The 18,069-nt window shown below is 43.1% G+C and overlaps 1 protein-coding gene across 1 annotated transcript in view; it reads right to left on the reverse strand.

Moving 5' to 3' along the window:
- The window catches only part of LOC308382084 (uncharacterized protein), a gene marked incomplete at its 3' end in the record, with an annotated part of 31,842 nt that extends 14,514 nt beyond the window's left edge, over positions 1-17,328 (reverse strand). Inside the window, exons 1-4 of the mRNA XM_080859767.1 lie at positions 17,218-17,328; positions 16,864-17,025; positions 15,994-16,068; positions 15,421-15,495 (exon numbers count right to left, since the gene is read on the reverse strand). Of these exons, the coding sequence (XP_080715893.1) occupies positions 15,421-15,495; positions 15,994-16,068; positions 16,864-17,025; positions 17,218-17,266 (361 nt within the window). The 5' untranslated portion in view covers positions 17,267-17,328. The remainder of the gene's footprint in view (positions 1-15,420; positions 15,496-15,993; positions 16,069-16,863; positions 17,026-17,217) is intronic.
- Between the last annotated feature and the right edge of the window lie 741 nt (positions 17,329-18,069).

An 18,069-nucleotide genomic window follows, 5' to 3' on the forward strand; every position in this document is an offset into this window, starting at 1 on the left:
GCAGAACTTTGAGGCATTATGACATCATAATAGGCTCATTAAACTGGCTTGCACCTGTGATTCACTGACAACTCTCACTGACACCTGCGCACGCTCCTCTTCTCTCTCTCTCCCTCTCCATTCAACTGTATAACTAGGAATATTAAGAGACACCTTCCATACCAGGGCTCTACTCACTCATGCATACTCACTCATGTTTACTCACTCGTGCATACTCACTCATGCATACTCACTCGTGCATACTCACTCATGCATACTCACTCATGTTTACTCACTCATGTTTACTCACTCATGCGTACTCACTCATGTTTACTCACTCATGCATACTCACTCATGTTTACTCACTCATGCATACTCACTCATGTTTACTCACTCATGCATACTCACTCATGTTTACTCATTCATGCATACTCACTCATGCATACTCACTCATGCATACTCAATCATGCATACTCACTCATGTTTACTCACTCGTGCATACTCACTCATGCATACTCACTCATGTTTACTCACTCATGCATACTCACTCATGCATGCTCACTCATGTTTACTCACTCATGCATACTCACTCATGCATACTCACTCATGCATACTCACTCATGTTTACTCACTCATCCATACTCACTCATGCATACTCACTCGTGCATACTCACTCATGCATACTCACTCATGCATACTCACTCATGTTTACTCACTCATGCATACTCACTCATGCATACTCATTTGTGCATGCTCATCCAGCAGGGAGAGCTGGAGAGCAGACACCTGCCCCAATTCTAAGGCACTTGTTCTCTCGGTCATGGCCGCAACAGAGCAAGCACACTCTCGCAGTTCGTTCACGAAACGCATTCTAGTTGCAATGTGTGCACACTCCACAGGCAACGCGATAGCAGCTTCAGACTGATCAAAATCATGTCAAAGCGGAAAGCGAGCACCGGTAAGCGCAGTCCTAATTTCACCGGTGCAGAGGTGAAGGTACTGTTGCAGAATGTAGATGTGTCAATTCTATTCCACTATGTCTGTATCCACGCGGTTGAGTTTAGTGCTTATTTATTTATTCATTGCCATTTGCAGAGTTCGTATAGTGCTTTTATTTATGTTAGGACATTATGATGTCTCGGAATCATGACTATAAATGTTAAACACAATTGTTAATGATACAAATATTCTCATATTTATTATTAATATAATTATTTAAATCCGAGGCTGTCTGTAAAATTGATGTGAACGCAGTAGAAAAGGATTTCTCTTTCTTGGCTGAAGTAGCTAGCATAGCATTGGCCATTGAAATTAATGGTGTAGCTAGCATAGCATTGGCTGTTGAAATGAATTGGAGTTGTAATCTGTCATTCCCTCCAGGTCTATATAATACCTACCAGTACCTCGTTAGGGCTCGTTATTTGTGAGAATACAGCCCGATTGGCTTATGCTATGCGGGCTTTGGTCAATGACAGGCTGTTCTGACTGCGATCAGTTGCACCAGGTCAGCGAGTGAGTGTTTTGCGTAGCAACTTAACGGAGAGACAAATGCTTGTGAACCGGTTTATAACTTTCAAACCACCGCAAGGACCGGTTCATGTCATTTTAATACCGAAACGGGACTTCACGTATCAATGTAGTTGTATTTAAAGCAGCACAACACAACGGATCAATAGCTATTCGCGAACGGCATGCTAGCAGCTAAAACTAACAAAATCTCTTGAAATGTGCTGGCTTTGACATTATGACAAACTAGTTACTCAACGACTGTCCTTACACAGTCAAACATCAAGCAAGTGCAATACAAGACAAAGCAAGACGGCAAATAAGCTACTTACTAGATCTGCAGAAAGTCAACAAGTCAGGGCGGCGGGCTGCGGCAGGCAAAACTACAGAACGCAGTTATATGCCTAAGGACCCTTGTATCGCAATGGCACGGAGGCGATTCTCCATATTAAAAGTCATTGTAGCGACCCAATTTTTTTAAGCTGTTATTTTAAGGTTAAACTGCTTATCCTTACCCTAATTCTGAAGTATAATTGTTGCATAATGGGGCTTTAACACGCTACATGGATATCGATATATATCGGTTATTTTTTACACCCCTACTCTCAATATTTTAAAGGCCCTCTTCGGTTATTTACTTGTGTTAACTGGCTGTTACTTAGTTACACATATTTATTCTCTCTCTCCACTTGCAATAAAGATGAGCGAAGTGTCTGTCACGAGAAGCTGGTTTATCAACAGGCAGTCTAGGCAGTTTAATTACGCCCAATGTAAAGAATGTAGCCATACAGGATCACCTCACCTACCTTCATATCAGGTGTACGCCCTGCTCAGAGCTTACTGGCAACAACTGGAATGTTGTCAAAATACTTTAAAAAAGGTGTTAATGTGAAATGTTAAATATCAGCCACTGTATGTACCTGCAACCTGGGGGTCTGTGCCTTAAAGGCACATGATGTAGTTAAAGCAACCACCTGGGGTTTCAGTCACATGTTTCTCTCTCTCTCTTTCACTTTCTCTTTCACACACACACACACACACACACGGCTGACAGAGGAACTTTCCACTAGGGATATACTGACTACAGGCCCCTTTCATCTTGAAGGAAAGCCTGTGGACCTCAGTGAATGTGTAGAGAGAACATGATAAGAAACTCACAGAGGTAGGACACGGCAACAAGACCAGCCAGCAGGCAGACGATAAGAGCCAGAGACAACAGAAGAAGTCCTCTGGATGTGAAGACATTTCCTTTACTGCCACTGGGCTGCTGAGTCAGGCCTGGAGAATCTGTAAATAAATTGAATAAATTAGTGCTGTCAAACGATCAAAATATTTAATCGCGATTAATCGCACATTTTTATCTATTCTAAATGTCCCTTCAATACATTTTTTCCATAATTTTTATTTTATTTTAATGCTCTTATCAACATGGAAAAGTGGATTGGCTTGCTTTATGCAATGTTTTATTTGATTGAAAAACAACATTGCCAAACAGGGCGGTACAAAACAAAATTATAAAGTGCACATTTCAGATAAACAAGGACTAAGCCTATAGTGCAGTTAAACCATGGCTTAATATTTTCTTTTTTTCAAGTTTGCAAGTCAGGCCTCTTGTTTCAAAAACAATGAACCGTAACAGTTAGGTTACCAATAAAAGGTAAGCCTACTCCTGTGCTTTCAGCCAGCTGCCTGTTGACATTTTCAGACAACAGTGAAGCTCGCTTCTTTTGCACAACACAACTTTTAAAGGTAAACTTTCTATTCAGAAGCCTTTCATCATCCATTTCGCCGTATCGTGCTCACCATTCACTCAAACGTAACGTTAGCCTACTACACAGTTTGGGAGGGCAAAAAGATAAAAAAAATTGATGGCGTTAAAATGGGTTTGCGTTAATGCCGTTAATAACGCGTTAAACTGACAGCACTAGAATAAATAAAACCTGTTGTCAGCCAAAGAAGCAATTACTTGAGCGAATGATTAATGAACCGCAAAATAAATGAATCAAATCATTTCTGAAACATTTGTCGAAAATGTGTTCCATTTGAATCCTCACTTGGCATATACACTGCATTTAAATCATATTCAGGCGACCTATTAAGAGCAGTTCATTAAATTGGTTAATAAAGAGTGTTTAATTAAAAAACTAAAGCTAACGCTAAAGCTAATCCATTCAGTTTCCTGTAAGCTTAAGCAAATGAATGAGAGCCACCTGAAATGACTTACCCTGTGGTGACTCATGGCGGTCAGGAGAATATGGAGAATCTGCCATTTCCTTACCATTCCCATTGTCTTGGACCATTATCAGTTATCACAAAGTTAGACGGTGTGCTATTGAGAGTCAGCTAGCTGGTGTGCTATCGAGACGCAGCTCAAGAGCTCAATTACTGAGTGAGAATCAACCTCTGCGGATGCCTTGTGTTATAAGGAATTACTGACGTCACCAAAAATGACAACTATTTGGGCATCAAGGGCATAGAGCTTCAGGGCACCTAACCCTTTAACCTGGTCTGTGTGACACACAGCATGGATCCACATTTCTTATACACACCATTATAGATTATTACACCATATCTGTTTCCAGGTCTTTAAGTGGAGGAGAAGAGGCAGCACACATGACACCACTGATCAGTGGGCAGTGCTGTCACTATGTTTCACTGATGCAGCCTTTTGAGTACTATGTTACATTATGCCAAAGTCAGCAGTTTTTTGGTTCGTTTGACTGGTTTTGCTTAGATTTTTTTAAAAGTAACCAAGAAATAGACACTGTAACATGTAAAAACCCCATTATTCCTTCAGAGCACCCAAACCTTTAACACTCTGTGTCTCTGTGACAGAAAGCATTGATCCACATTTCTTCTACACATCACCATCCTATATAGAACTGGATCTTAAGAGATAGTCATTTCAAAATATAAATAATCGGGTCTAAGAATTTTGGGGAAAAGAGCCATCTTTAAAGCAGAAGTGCAAATGTAGTCGTTGGCACATTCACCCCAAACTTAGGCCCTCAGGTTATGAGTATGTCTTAGCAGCCCAGGCGAAAGGCTTGGCCAGTCAGTAAATGTACATCAAGATGTTAAGACCTGCTGGGCATTGCTGCCTGTCGCACCTCCTCCGGTGCCCATGTGTCAGCTGCATGGTCATCAGCCAGAAACCACCATTCACCAACGTTTCACTCCTTTAATTCTGGAACGTCTCCTGGTGGCGGAGCAGTGACAGGGACGTCTCCCTGTCACCCTCTGCAGCTGATTGTTGTTCTCCCCTGCGTTGTCTGTCTGTTGACTGGGGTTAGTTGTTCTTCCCCCAACACCTATCCTTCCTCCTCAGCCAGAGCCAAAAGCTCCCTTTCTCAGCCTCCTCTGCCAAGTCCTTTGTTGCCTTCCTTAGCCTTCCTCCGGTCACTCCTGCATCCCTCAAGAGGCGTGTGGTTGACAAACTCAAGAACCCTCGGCATCCGACCTCCACTGGGTAGATGGTAGTCTTCCAGCCAGCCTCCCGGCACTCAGCAGCCAGCTCTGAGTACTTGGCCTTCTTCCGTTCAAAGGCGGCCTCAATGCCCTCCTCCAGTGGTACTGTGAGCTCGATGAGGTGCACAGATCTTGCCTTTGTTGACCACACAACTATGTCTGGCCAGAGAGATGTGGTGGTGATCTCCGTGGGGAATCGGAGCTGCCTGTTGAGGTCAACCCTCATGTTCCACTCCTGGTCGGGAGAGAAGGGCCTTGATATTCCTCTAGACCTGGTGTTTATCCTTACCCCTCCTTCTGAGATAAAGCTGGTGTGGTCCTCTGCTGGTGGTGGTTCGTTGTTGCCTTGTTGACACACCTCCAGCTCTTCAGCTAGCTTTCTCAGGACCTGGTCATGGCGCCATCTGTAGCGCTCCTGTGAAAGCGCGATCTTGCAGCCTGCTAGGATATGCTGGAGGCTTGCGTTGGGGGCATTGCAGAGTGAGCAGCATTCTTCTTTCCCAAACCACTGGTGGAGGTTCCGAGGACAGGGAAGCGTGTCGTAGGTTGAGCGGATGAGGAAGCTAAGTCTTGCCTGTGGAATCTTCCACACGTCTGACCAACTGATGTTCCGGTTTGCAACACCCTCCCAGGTTGTCCAGCTTCCTTGTCGACCCTGCGACACCGCCTTGATCTTGTAGCGATCTTCCTCCATCCTCGTCACCTCTGACACCACCATCTCCTTCCTCTCCCTACGGTTGGCCTTGGACCAGAAGCGTGGCGCCTCTCCCCATCCTAGCCCTGCTCTTCCTGCCTGGACTCTGCCCATGATCTCCTGATGTTGCAGCCGACCGACGGCTTGGTCAACCTCGGTTTGGGCATTCCACTTGCGGCCGGTTGGAATCTTGGCTTTTGCATTCCTTACCGACTGGTCTGTGGACTCCCGTAGTTCGAGAACCAGCCTGGTCTTCTCCTGCATGTAGCCCAAACTTATGGACTGCAGTGGCAGCTGCAGTGTGTTCCTCCCAAAGAGACCTGTTTCAGATAGGCACCGTGGCAGCCCCAACCACTTTCGGATGAATGAATTGGCTTTTCCATCCATCTTACTTGCAATCGATGAGGGGAACTCACTAATTTTCAGGGGCCACATTACCCTCCTGTAGAGTGTAAACTGGTAGCACCAGACCTTGTACTTCCCGGGGAGTTGGCTTTGGTCGATTCTTGTCGTCCTCCTCCGGTGCCCATGTGTCAGCTGCAGGGTCATCAGCCATGTTATAAGTGTTTGCTATATGTACACATTCGAGGTTGTGACATGCGGCCCATTGCAATGTGTTTGTGTTGAGAGCGTATGGATCATGTCTTATACGGCTCCAGTCTCATCTAGAGGTGATGTCTCACGGCTCCAGTCTCATCTAGAGGTGAGCTGAACAAATGAATCACGTCTTATACGGCTCCAGTCTCATCTAGAGGTGAGCTGAACATATGAATCATGTCTTACGCTGCTCCAGTCTCACTGAGAGGTGTGCTGTCCACCCTCAGTCTCCAGGTCACTCAGTCCCATCCAGTGGATCTGTCCTTTGGCTTTCTTGATCAGGAATGTCTAAGAGGGGACAGACCATAAATGGCTATTTATTTGAAAATGACATTAACACTAAAAGGTCTATATCCCTCGCCCAATTTTTTTAAGCTGTTATTTTAAGGTTAAACTGCTTATCCTTACCCTAATTCTGAAGTATAATTGTTGCATAATGGGGCTTTAACACGCTACATGGATATCGATATATATCGGTTATTTTTTACACCCCTACTCTCAATATTTTAAAGGCCCTCTTCGGTTATTTACTTGTGTTAACTGGCTGTTACTTAGTTACACATATTTATTCTCTCTCTCCACTTGCAATAAAGATGAGCGAAGTGTCTGTCACGAGAAGCTGGTTTATCAACAGGCAGTCTAGGCAGTTTAATTACGCCCAATGTAAAGAATGTAGCCATACAGGATCACCTCACCTACCTTCATATCAGGTGTACACCCTGCTCAGAGCTTACTGGCAACAACTGGAATGTTGTCAAAATACTTTAAAAAAGGTGTTAATGTGAAATGTTAAATATCAGCCACTGTATGTACCTGCAACCTGGGGGTCTGTGCCTTAAAGGCACATGATGTAGTTAAAGCAACCACCTGGGGTTTCAGTCACATGTTTCTCTCTCTCTCTTTCACTTTCTCTTTCACACACACACACACACACACACGGCTGACAGAGGAACTTTCCACTAGGGATATACTGACTACAGGCCCCTTTCATCTTGAAGGAAAGCCTGTGGACCTCAGTGAATGTGTAGAGAGAACATGATAAGAAACTCACAGAGGTAGGACACGGCAACAAGACCAGCCAGCAGGCAGACGATAAGAGCCAGAGACAACAGAAGAAGTCCTCTGGATGTGAAGACATTTCCTTTACTGCCACTGGGCTGCTGAGTCAGGCCTGGAGAATCTGTAAATAAATTGAATAAATTAGTGCTGTCAAACGATCAAAATATTTAATCGCGATTAATCGCACATTTTTATCTATTCTAAATGTCCCTTCAATACATTTTTTCCATAATTTTTATTTTATTTTAATGCTCTTATCAACATGGAAAAGTGGATTGGCTTGCTTTATGCAATGTTTTATTTGATTGAAAAACAACATTGCCAAACAGGGCGGTACAAAACAAAATTATAAAGTGCACATTTCAGATAAACAAGGACTAAGCCTATAGTGCAGTTAAACCATGGCTTAATATTTTCTTTTTTTCAAGTTTGCAAGTCAGGCCTCTTGTTTCAAAAACAATGAACCGTAACAGTTAGGTTACCAATAAAAGGTAAGCCTACTCCTGTGCTTTCAGCCAGCTGCCTGTTGACATTTTCAGACAACAGTGAAGCTCGCTTCTTTTGCACAACACAACTTTTAAAGGTAAACTTTCTATTCAGAAGCCTTTCATCATCCATTTCGCCGTATCGTGCTCACCATTCACTCAAACGTAACGTTAGCCTACTACACAGTTTGGGAGGGCAAAAAGATAAAAAAAATTGATGGCGTTAAAATGGGTTTGCGTTAATGCCGTTAATAACGCGTTAAACTGACAGCACTAGAATAAATAAAACCTGTTGTCAGCCAAAGAAGCAATTACTTGAGCGAATGATTAATGAACCGCAAAATAAATGAATCAAATCATTTCTGAAACATTTGTCGAAAATGTGTTCCATTTGAATCCTCACTTGGCATATACACTGCATTTAAATCATATTCAGGCGACCTATTAAGAGCAGTTCATTAAATTGGTTAATAAAGAGTGTTTAATTAAAAAACTAAAGCTAACGCTAAAGCTAATCCATTCAGTTTCCTGTAAGCTTAAGCAAATGAATGAGAGCCACCTGAAATGACTTACCCTGTGGTGACTCATGGCGGTCAGGAGAATATGGAGAATCTGCCATTTCCTTACCATTCCCATTGTCTTGGACCATTATCAGTTATCACAAAGTTAGACGGTGTGCTATTGAGAGTCAGCTAGCTGGTGTGCTATCGAGACGCAGCTCAAGAGCTCAATTACTGAGTGAGAATCAACCTCTGCGGATGCCTTGTGTTATAAGGAATTACTGACGTCACCAAAAATGACAACTATTTGGGCATCAAGGGCATAGAGCTTCAGGGCACCTAACCCTTTAACCTGGTCTGTGTGACACACAGCATGGATCCACATTTCTTATACACACCATTATAGATTATTACACCATATCTGTTTCCAGGTCTTTAAGTGGAGGAGAAGAGGCAGCACACATGACACCACTGATCAGTGGGCAGTGCTGTCACTATGTTTCACTGATGCAGCCTTTTGAGTACTATGTTACATTATGCCAAAGTCAGCAGTTTTTTGGTTCGTTTGACTGGTTTTGCTTAGATTTTTTTAAAAGTAACCAAGAAATAGACACTGTAACATGTAAAAACCCCATTATTCCTTCAGAGCACCCAAACCTTTAACACTCTGTGTCTCTGTGACAGAAAGCATTGATCCACATTTCTTCTACACATCACCATCCTATATAGAACTGGATCTTAAGAGATAGTCATTTCAAAATATAAATAATCGGGTCTAAGAATTTTGGGGAAAAGAGCCATCTTTAAAGCAGAAGTGCAAATGTAGTCGTTGGCACATTCACCCCAAACTTAGGCCCTCAGGTTATGAGTATGTCTTAGCAGCCCAGGCGAAAGGCTTGGCCAGTCAGTAAATGTACATCAAGATGTTAAGACCTGCTGGGCATTGCTGCCTGTCGCACCTCCTCCGGTGCCCATGTGTCAGCTGCATGGTCATCAGCCAGAAACCACCATTCACCAACGTTTCACTCCTTTAATTCTGGAACGTCTCCTGGTGGCGGAGCAGTGACAGGGACGTCTCCCTGTCACCCTCTGCAGCTGATTGTTGTTCTCCCCTGCGTTGTCTGTCTGTTGACTGGGGTTAGTTGTTCTTCCCCCAACACCTATCCTTCCTCCTCAGCCAGAGCCAAAAGCTCCCTTTCTCAGCCTCCTCTGCCAAGTCCTTTGTTGCCTTCCTTAGCCTTCCTCCGGTCACTCCTGCATCCCTCAAGAGGCGTGTGGTTGACAAACTCAAGAACCCTCGGCATCCGACCTCCACTGGGTAGATGGTAGTCTTCCAGCCAGCCTCCCGGCACTCAGCAGCCAGCTCTGAGTACTTGGCCTTCTTCCGTTCAAAGGCGGCCTCAATGCCCTCCTCCAGTGGTACTGTGAGCTCGATGAGGTGCACAGATCTTGCCTTTGTTGACCACACAACTATGTCTGGCCAGAGAGATGTGGTGGTGATCTCCGTGGGGAATCGGAGCTGCCTGTTGAGGTCAACCCTCATGTTCCACTCCTGGTCGGGAGAGAAGGGCCTTGATATTCCTCTAGACCTGGTGTTTATCCTTACCCCTCCTTCTGAGATAAAGCTGGTGTGGTCCTCTGCTGGTGGTGGTTCGTTGTTGCCTTGTTGACACACCTCCAGCTCTTCAGCTAGCTTTCTCAGGACCTGGTCATGGCGCCATCTGTAGCGCTCCTGTGAAAGCGCGATCTTGCAGCCTGCTAGGATATGCTGGAGGCTTGCGTTGGGGGCATTGCAGAGTGAGCAGCATTCTTCTTTCCCAAACCACTGGTGGAGGTTCCGAGGACAGGGAAGCGTGTCGTAGGTTGAGCGGATGAGGAAGCTAAGTCTTGCCTGTGGAATCTTCCACACGTCTGACCAACTGATGTTCCGGTTTGCAACACCCTCCCAGGTTGTCCAGCTTCCTTGTCGACCCTGCGACACCGCCTTGATCTTGTAGCGATCTTCCTCCATCCTCGTCACCTCTGACACCACCATCTCCTTCCTCTCCCTACGGTTGGCCTTGGACCAGAAGCGTGGCGCCTCTCCCCATCCTAGCCCTGCTCTTCCTGCCTGGACTCTGCCCATGATCTCCTGATGTTGCAGCCGACCGACGGCTTGGTCAACCTCGGTTTGGGCATTCCACTTGCGGCCGGTTGGAATCTTGGCTTTTGCATTCCTTACCGACTGGTCTGTGGACTCCCGTAGTTCGAGAACCAGCCTGGTCTTCTCCTGCATGTAGCCCAAACTTATGGACTGCAGTGGCAGCTGCAGTGTGTTCCTCCCAAAGAGACCTGTTTCAGATAGGCACCGTGGCAGCCCCAACCACTTTCGGATGAATGAATTGGCTTTTCCATCCATCTTACTTGCAATCGATGAGGGGAACTCACTAATTTTCAGGGGCCACATTACCCTCCTGTAGAGTGTAAACTGGTAGCACCAGACCTTGTACTTCCCGGGGAGTTGGCTTTGGTCGATTCTTGTCGTCCTCCTCCGGTGCCCATGTGTCAGCTGCAGGGTCATCAGCCATGTTATAAGTGTTTGCTATATGTACACATTCGAGGTTGTGACATGCGGCCCATTGCAATGTGTTTGTGTTGAGAGCGTATGGATCATGTCTTATACGGCTCCAGTCTCATCTAGAGGTGATGTCTCACGGCTCCAGTCTCATCTAGAGGTGAGCTGAACAAATGAATCACGTCTTATACGGCTCCAGTCTCATCTAGAGGTGAGCTGAACATATGAATCATGTCTTACGCTGCTCCAGTCTCACTGAGAGGTGTGCTGTCCACCCTCAGTCTCCAGGTCACTCAGTCCCATCCAGTGGATCTGTCCTTTGGCTTTCTTGATCAGGAATGTCTAAGAGGGGACAGACCATAAATGGCTATTTATTTGAAAATGACATTAACACTAAAAGGTCTATATCCCTCGTCCGGGATATTTTTATTTTTGAGTTTTCGTCTTAGAGACATAAAAAGAACAACCACAGAAACATTGAACCCTTTTCTAATATTATTGCTGAGGTCTTCTAGAATAGAATCATATATTCCATTTGTGCATCAATGTTTTTAGTTAAGCAAAATGTACAAAAACATCAAGGCAATGATGGACTCAGGGCCAGTGTGACTTAGGCACAGTGTGATGAATTTCAATTTTTTGGTTTTACATAACAGTACAGCAAGCACTACAATAAAACACAAAACAATAACCAATTAAATCAATGATTATTGCCCCCTGCCTCTGCTACTGGCCTGCTTCCTGTGGCAAAGACAACAGAGGGTTGTGATGAATAGCCCTTTATTTCGCCCTCTGACCCTCAGCATAGTGACCTTTCACCCTGGCTCTTCTTCCTCTTCACAAACCACTTGACATCCCACCACAGCTCAGCCACCAAACTTAAATATGCTGATGACACAATCATAATTGGACTCAAAACAGATAACAACGAAGACCGATGTCGTGAAGTTGCCTGAACAGTCACTCAGTGCCTTGACAACAACCTTCGAATCCACCGATCCAAAACACAAGAACTCAATATAGATTTCAGCCACAACCCCCTTCCCAAAACCCCCCATACACATTTCAGGAGAACGCATAACTATAACCAAGTCATTCAAATGTCTTGGCAGCCACATCAGCAATGCGCTGAAATGGAACATCGACACACAGACCACATTTTCAAAACAGGCCAGCATAGATGGTTTTTCCTAAGACGGCTCAAAATATTCTTAGGAAAAATGAAGCCTCCTTCTCCAGTTGTACACAGCCATCACTGAGAGCATTGTCACCCTATCCATGACAGTTTGGGGCAGCAGCTCGCACAGTCACGCACGCACAATACTGCTGTGTATAGTTAATTATAGGCACCCCCCTCTTATCAGCTGAATGACTTTATCACAAACCTAAAATAAAACAGACAGCCCCCCCTCCCCCATAAATGTATGGACCCCTCTCACCCTGTCACCACCTCTTCCAGCTGATGCCCTTTCCCCCACTGCAAAGAACACTGACAGAGGCACCTGCACTCTAATATCCACTCGTGTAAGAATCGTCTGTGTTGTGTGGGGCATCTGTGAGTTCTCATGTGTGCATATTGCCAGGTGAAATCTGCTAATCACTGTTCTCATGTCATGTGATGCCTGTCTGATCACTGACATTATTGAACTGATCATACCATGCTGTACCGGAAGCAAATTTCACTAAATCCGCAAAAGTAATTCAAAATCATTCTGATTCCAAAAATCTATATAATTAATGTCAGCAAACAATAAATGAATTAATGTTGACCAACACCAGACATTCCAGAGACAAAGAGCTTTCATGAGGTGATGAGGTCACGCTGTTTTTTTTTAATAGAGCCATGTGTGCTACAGAAATTAGTTGATGTTGATGAAGGAATGACCTGAGAACATTCTATATTCTTTTTTGTGTGTATGCAGTGTATTTCTAGTGCCTCTGAAAAAAGAGGTATTCTAATGTTAAAGCAGGTGTGAAATATCTCCATCTCTGCAGCTAGAGAGCGCCATCTTTCATTATGCGTCTTTCATTATACCTGTTTCTTTCAGAACTGTGTCAAGTAAAGGGAACACAACACATTTAGCCAAAGGTAAAGCAACAGTAGAGAAGATTGGTTTAAAACTAGAAAACTAACTATCAATATAGCACAGGAATTACTGAAAAAGCTTGCTAGAACACTAACTGGTGTGTTTTGGAAACAGTTGCTAATGTTTGATTTGGAAGTTTTTCTTAACATTTCATCATTCTTTTGTTTACTTGGGTTGGTGTTACTTCACCTGTTCTTCTTGATTGTTCATAATGGCCAGATGCCCCCCTAATGTGATGCTGTGATCTCTCTGTTTCCAGGTCTTTCCAGTGGAGGAGAAGAGGCAGCACACATGACACTGATCAGTGGGTAGTGCTGTCACTATGTTTTACCGATGCAGCCTTTTGAGTACTGTGTAACATCATGTCAAAGTCAGCAGTTTGTTGGTTTGACCTTTTTTGCTTCGATTTACTATGTAAAAAAAAAAAAAAAACATTGTTGTAGCTTAAGAATACCTCTGAGGTGATTTGCACGGCGTCTGAGCCAGCTTTCTAATGTTAGCAAGGCGACTAATAACAAGGTTAATAGCTAGCTGGCGGCGTGATTGGTTGTTGACCTGTCAATCTCACTCTAAACGTCCCCGTTATCAACACAACAACATGCCAGCCGTCATCCGTTTACGCAACGCAAACCGTCTGAATCGAGTAGCAATATAGTATTAAAAGAACAGGGATGAAGGCTGAGTTCCTAAATTGAGTGGAGTTAGATTAATTACATTCACCAAGAAAGGGTCCTTTAATAAAATATTGCATTTCAGCAAAGCACAGAAAGAAGAACACGCATTAACCTTTGTTGGTCTGGAAAGTGGTTCCTACAACCATAGTGAAGCAATATCTACATTTAATGAAAATACTTTTTTTAAAGGCCTCCATTTGTAGCAGCTGAATATTCAATCTAATCCAGTCTGGCTTCCATCGGTGGCTACCGTCTCGCACACAAATGTCCACATATTCTTGCAGGAGTTGTCATGCCACTCTCCATGTTTGGTGAAAAGGGCACAGTTCTCCCCAGCTTGGTCTTCCTCCTTCCAGTTATCTGGTTCATCCTGTCCATCAGACCTTTTCTTCCAGAATCTGTGAACAAACAGGGTGGATGGAGTAAACACAATGCACCATGATGTAGACATGCTCTATATGGAAGATGATGAACAGTTATACTACAAATCTGTCCGTCTCTAAGTTCACTGAAGAAGGGGCGGCAGCACAAACACAAATCTGCATCTGCAATGGCAGTGAGGCTGTTCTGTGTCAAACCTACTGCCTCCATAGTCTTTGTGCTGCGTCTGACTGACAAGCACAAGTTTGCTGTGCTTACAAGTGTAACCATGAGAATAGCAGGACAGTAGCAGCGCCTCTATTCACTGCTGAACAGCACAACCAGATCGATACATTTGAGAGCATCACTGCAAGTTTACATTATTGTACATAGAACAGTGTGTAGACTATGGACACATATAAGTAAGTGTAATGTGGTTGTGTTGAGAACATATCAGGCATGCCTTACACGGCTCCAGTCTCACTGAGAGGTGTGCTGTCCACCCAAATCCACTGTCCCTCTGTCTCCAGGTCACTCAGTCCCATCCAGTTGTAATGCTCAATGGCCCTTGGGGACAGAAAATTCTAATGGGAGACATCACAGATATTTGTTCCTAAATGGTATAACTACATGAAAAAGCCAAAACCATCTCTATGCTTTTTTACAAAACAAAAAATAACAACATTTACCAACTTAAAATAACATATTCAGAAATAAATCAAATTTAATAAAATAATACCTTTAGTGAAAAAAATGAAATAAGAGACTATACTTTCACTAAAGGATACTTTGATATGTTAATCATCTTATGGAATGTTCATCCCAAATTCGTCATAAAATATACAACTTAAAACATTTGTTCCGAAAACATGCAAAGGATGCAATAAGGAATAAAACACCCTTTTACTTCACCTGTTCTTTTTGACTGTTCACAATGGCCAAATGCCCCCCTAATGTGATGCAGTGATCTCGACTCTGACTCCAGGTCTTTCTAGTGGAGGAGAAGAGGTAGCACTTCCCACTCTTGTGAGCCCACCAATCAGGACAGACCCTACAACCAGAGGTGACTTCACACACACATGACAACACAGATCAGTGGGTGGTGCTGTCAACAATGCAGCCTTTAGAGTACTGTGTAACATCATGTCAAACACAATGCTGATTGCATTTAAGGAAAGTACACTTCAGCAACTGTTGCTAAATGTTCTCTTCTTATACTTTCTGGGGGAGGTTGAAAGTTCTTTCTAGACTTGTTTCACATTCAGTGTTGTCAAATGCACAATCTTACAATCTCTATAAAAAAGACCATGGCAGTTGGAGAGTGTGACATTGCAGAAGAGGACAAAACTTCCGGTTCAGTTCACCTTCTATCTATATGGCCTGTTATACAAGCTCACGGTCATCCAAATAATAATACACAAAAGACAAGAAAAGCAGTAGTGTCCAGAAAAACTCACCGGTGGTATTCAAGATTGCTGTCAAATTTCTGTGCAGTTTTTCAATCAGATGAAGCTTTGCTTGTTCATTGGTATCTACCAAAGCATGCATACAATGCAATCATTAGGGGTCAGAATCATGCATGTGTTACACTATACCATACAGGAAGTCCATGCATTATACACTACAAAGGGACTGGCATATTACCACTCTGTTGATATTCAGAACATTTGTATTAATTATGGATTGTTACATAACATATAAAGACGTATTTAACATCTCTTTTGACATTTATTTCAATCTTCCTGTAATGTGAAAAAGAACTGAAGTGAGGAAGTATGACAGGCACAGGGGCGACCTCACACATGCATGCAGCTGCAAAAAGATTGACTTCAGCGTAAATAAACAGCTCTGAGTAAGCATGCCGAGAAACTCACACCACTGGGTGTGGACAGTCCGCCTCATGAAACTTCACAGTAAACATTTAGTTCAATTCAACTTCTATCTTTATGGCATGTTATACAAAGTCACTGTCATCCAAATAAAAAAAAATAAAAAAGACAAGAAAAGCAGTAGTGTCCAGAAAAACTCTCCAGTGGTATTCAAGGTTGCTGGCAGATTCCTGTGCAGTTTTTCCATCAGATGAAGCTTTGCTTGTTCATTGGTATCTACCAAATTATGCATACAATGCAATCATTTATGGGTCAGAGTCATGCATTTGTTGCACTATACCATATAGGAAATCTATGCATTATATGTCATAAAGGCACAGGCATATTCAGAATTCAGAATTAATTTCATTCAGAAATGTTGTATTAAATACGGATTGATACATTACATATGAAGATGTATTTAATATCTCTTGACATTTATTTCAACACTTCCTGTAATGTGAAAAAGAACTGAGGGGAGGAAGTATGACAGACACAGGGGCGAGATAAGACTGACCAGAGCGAAAATAAACAGCTCTGAGGTGAACAGGCCGAGAAATTCACACCCCTGGGTTTGGACAGTCCGCCTCCAGAGACTTCACAAATGGTTTGTTAAAATTCAAGTTCAATCTTTTTAATTGTTCACTAAACATTTCCTTAACCAAACCCAACCCCTTAATCATAAACTGTAGGTAAAAGAGTTTCAACAGATACTTTGTTTCTTATCTGAGAATTTGTAGACTGCCTGTACGAAACCATCTAAACACACTGTGACCAAAATGTGTACAAGCTCAAGCACTAAGAGGAACTCAGATGTAAGTATGAGACAATTACCAGAATGTACCTCGAAATAAAGCCTGAGCAGAAAATGATTATACTTATATTAAACTAATCACCTGTGCCTTCCCTATCTCCGTATCTATGTTTATGTTTTTATTTTGTTGATCTTTGTATCTAATGACTGCTTTGGCAATGCTAATGTTCTATTTGTCATGTGAATAAGGCACTTCTAAATTTGAATATGAAACTCACAGAGGTGGACCACTGCAGCAAGAGCTGGAAGGGTGAAAAGCAGGCCGAGCCCGAGGCCAAGAGCCAGAGGAAGCAGAGCCACCCTTCTGGACTTGGACACTTCTCCTCCTCCGCCACTGGCACACGGAGGATCTGTGGCCTCAGGCAACCTGGAGCCTGACACTGTGTGAAATAAAACTCATCAATAATGAATTAATAACTACATCTTTACCTCATCTAATGAATAATTTCTGCTTCCTACAGCTGAAATACAGTTACAAATATGACAAGTTATACAAGTTATACATAGCCAATGAACAGTATTTGTACCATGATAATTCTTTAATAGCCGGTTGCAAATCTGATGTTACTTACTGTCCTTCCTGACTGCAGGCGCATTCATATTCCCATAGACATGGTCCATTCTGACACTACAGTAGTATAATAATGATTAATGTGCGCTAATGAGAGACGTGTCAGCTTAGCGATCACACACTGAGTGCGACTTCACCTTCACCCTCACAGACTCTTAGTATCATGAGGAAGTTAAGAAGGGGCCGAAACAAAGCACGGTCACCTTATCAGCGTTAAACATTCACAGCCACAACCTCATGGGTCACAGATATTCGACGTATCGATACATCTCTTTGTAAATGTCTTCTGAACATTATTGGTCAATAGTTTAGTGATGCTCGGGAAATGATGCAGCTTTTGCACATACAGTATGTCTATAGGATTTTTACTCAGTCAGTTCTCAAAGCTTTGGAATGGGAGCTGGAGATATCACCTTAGTGACTTTGAGAGCTCAGCCTCTTCAACAGAAATGGAGATGAACCCGGCAAATGTGGATGTAGAAACCATTTGTGCTGTTTATATGAGTCCATAATAACTGAAGACATTTGGTTAGTGGCACTAGAAAGCGGCATGTATCCATATTGAGAAAACAAATGGAACTTCAAGGTCACCTCCTGCCATAGCAAAGACATTTGTTCTACACACCATCATTCTATATAGAGCTAAATCTTAAGATATTTGAATTTAAAATATAAATAATCGGGTCTGAGATACTTTGGGAAAAGAGCCATCTACAGAACTTTAAAAGTAGTTGTAGTCATTCATATTTCATCATATGGTGTAAGTATGTCTTAGCAGCCCAGGTAAGAGACTGGGCCAATCTAGGGCCATTCTAGCTTGTGAAGTCAAAGTGAGTTCTAAAACTACATTGGT

This window comes from Sprattus sprattus (assembly GCF_963457725.1).
Source record: "Sprattus sprattus genome assembly, chromosome: 20".
In the NCBI taxonomy this organism is placed as follows: domain Eukaryota; kingdom Metazoa; phylum Chordata; class Actinopteri; order Clupeiformes; family Clupeidae; genus Sprattus; species Sprattus sprattus.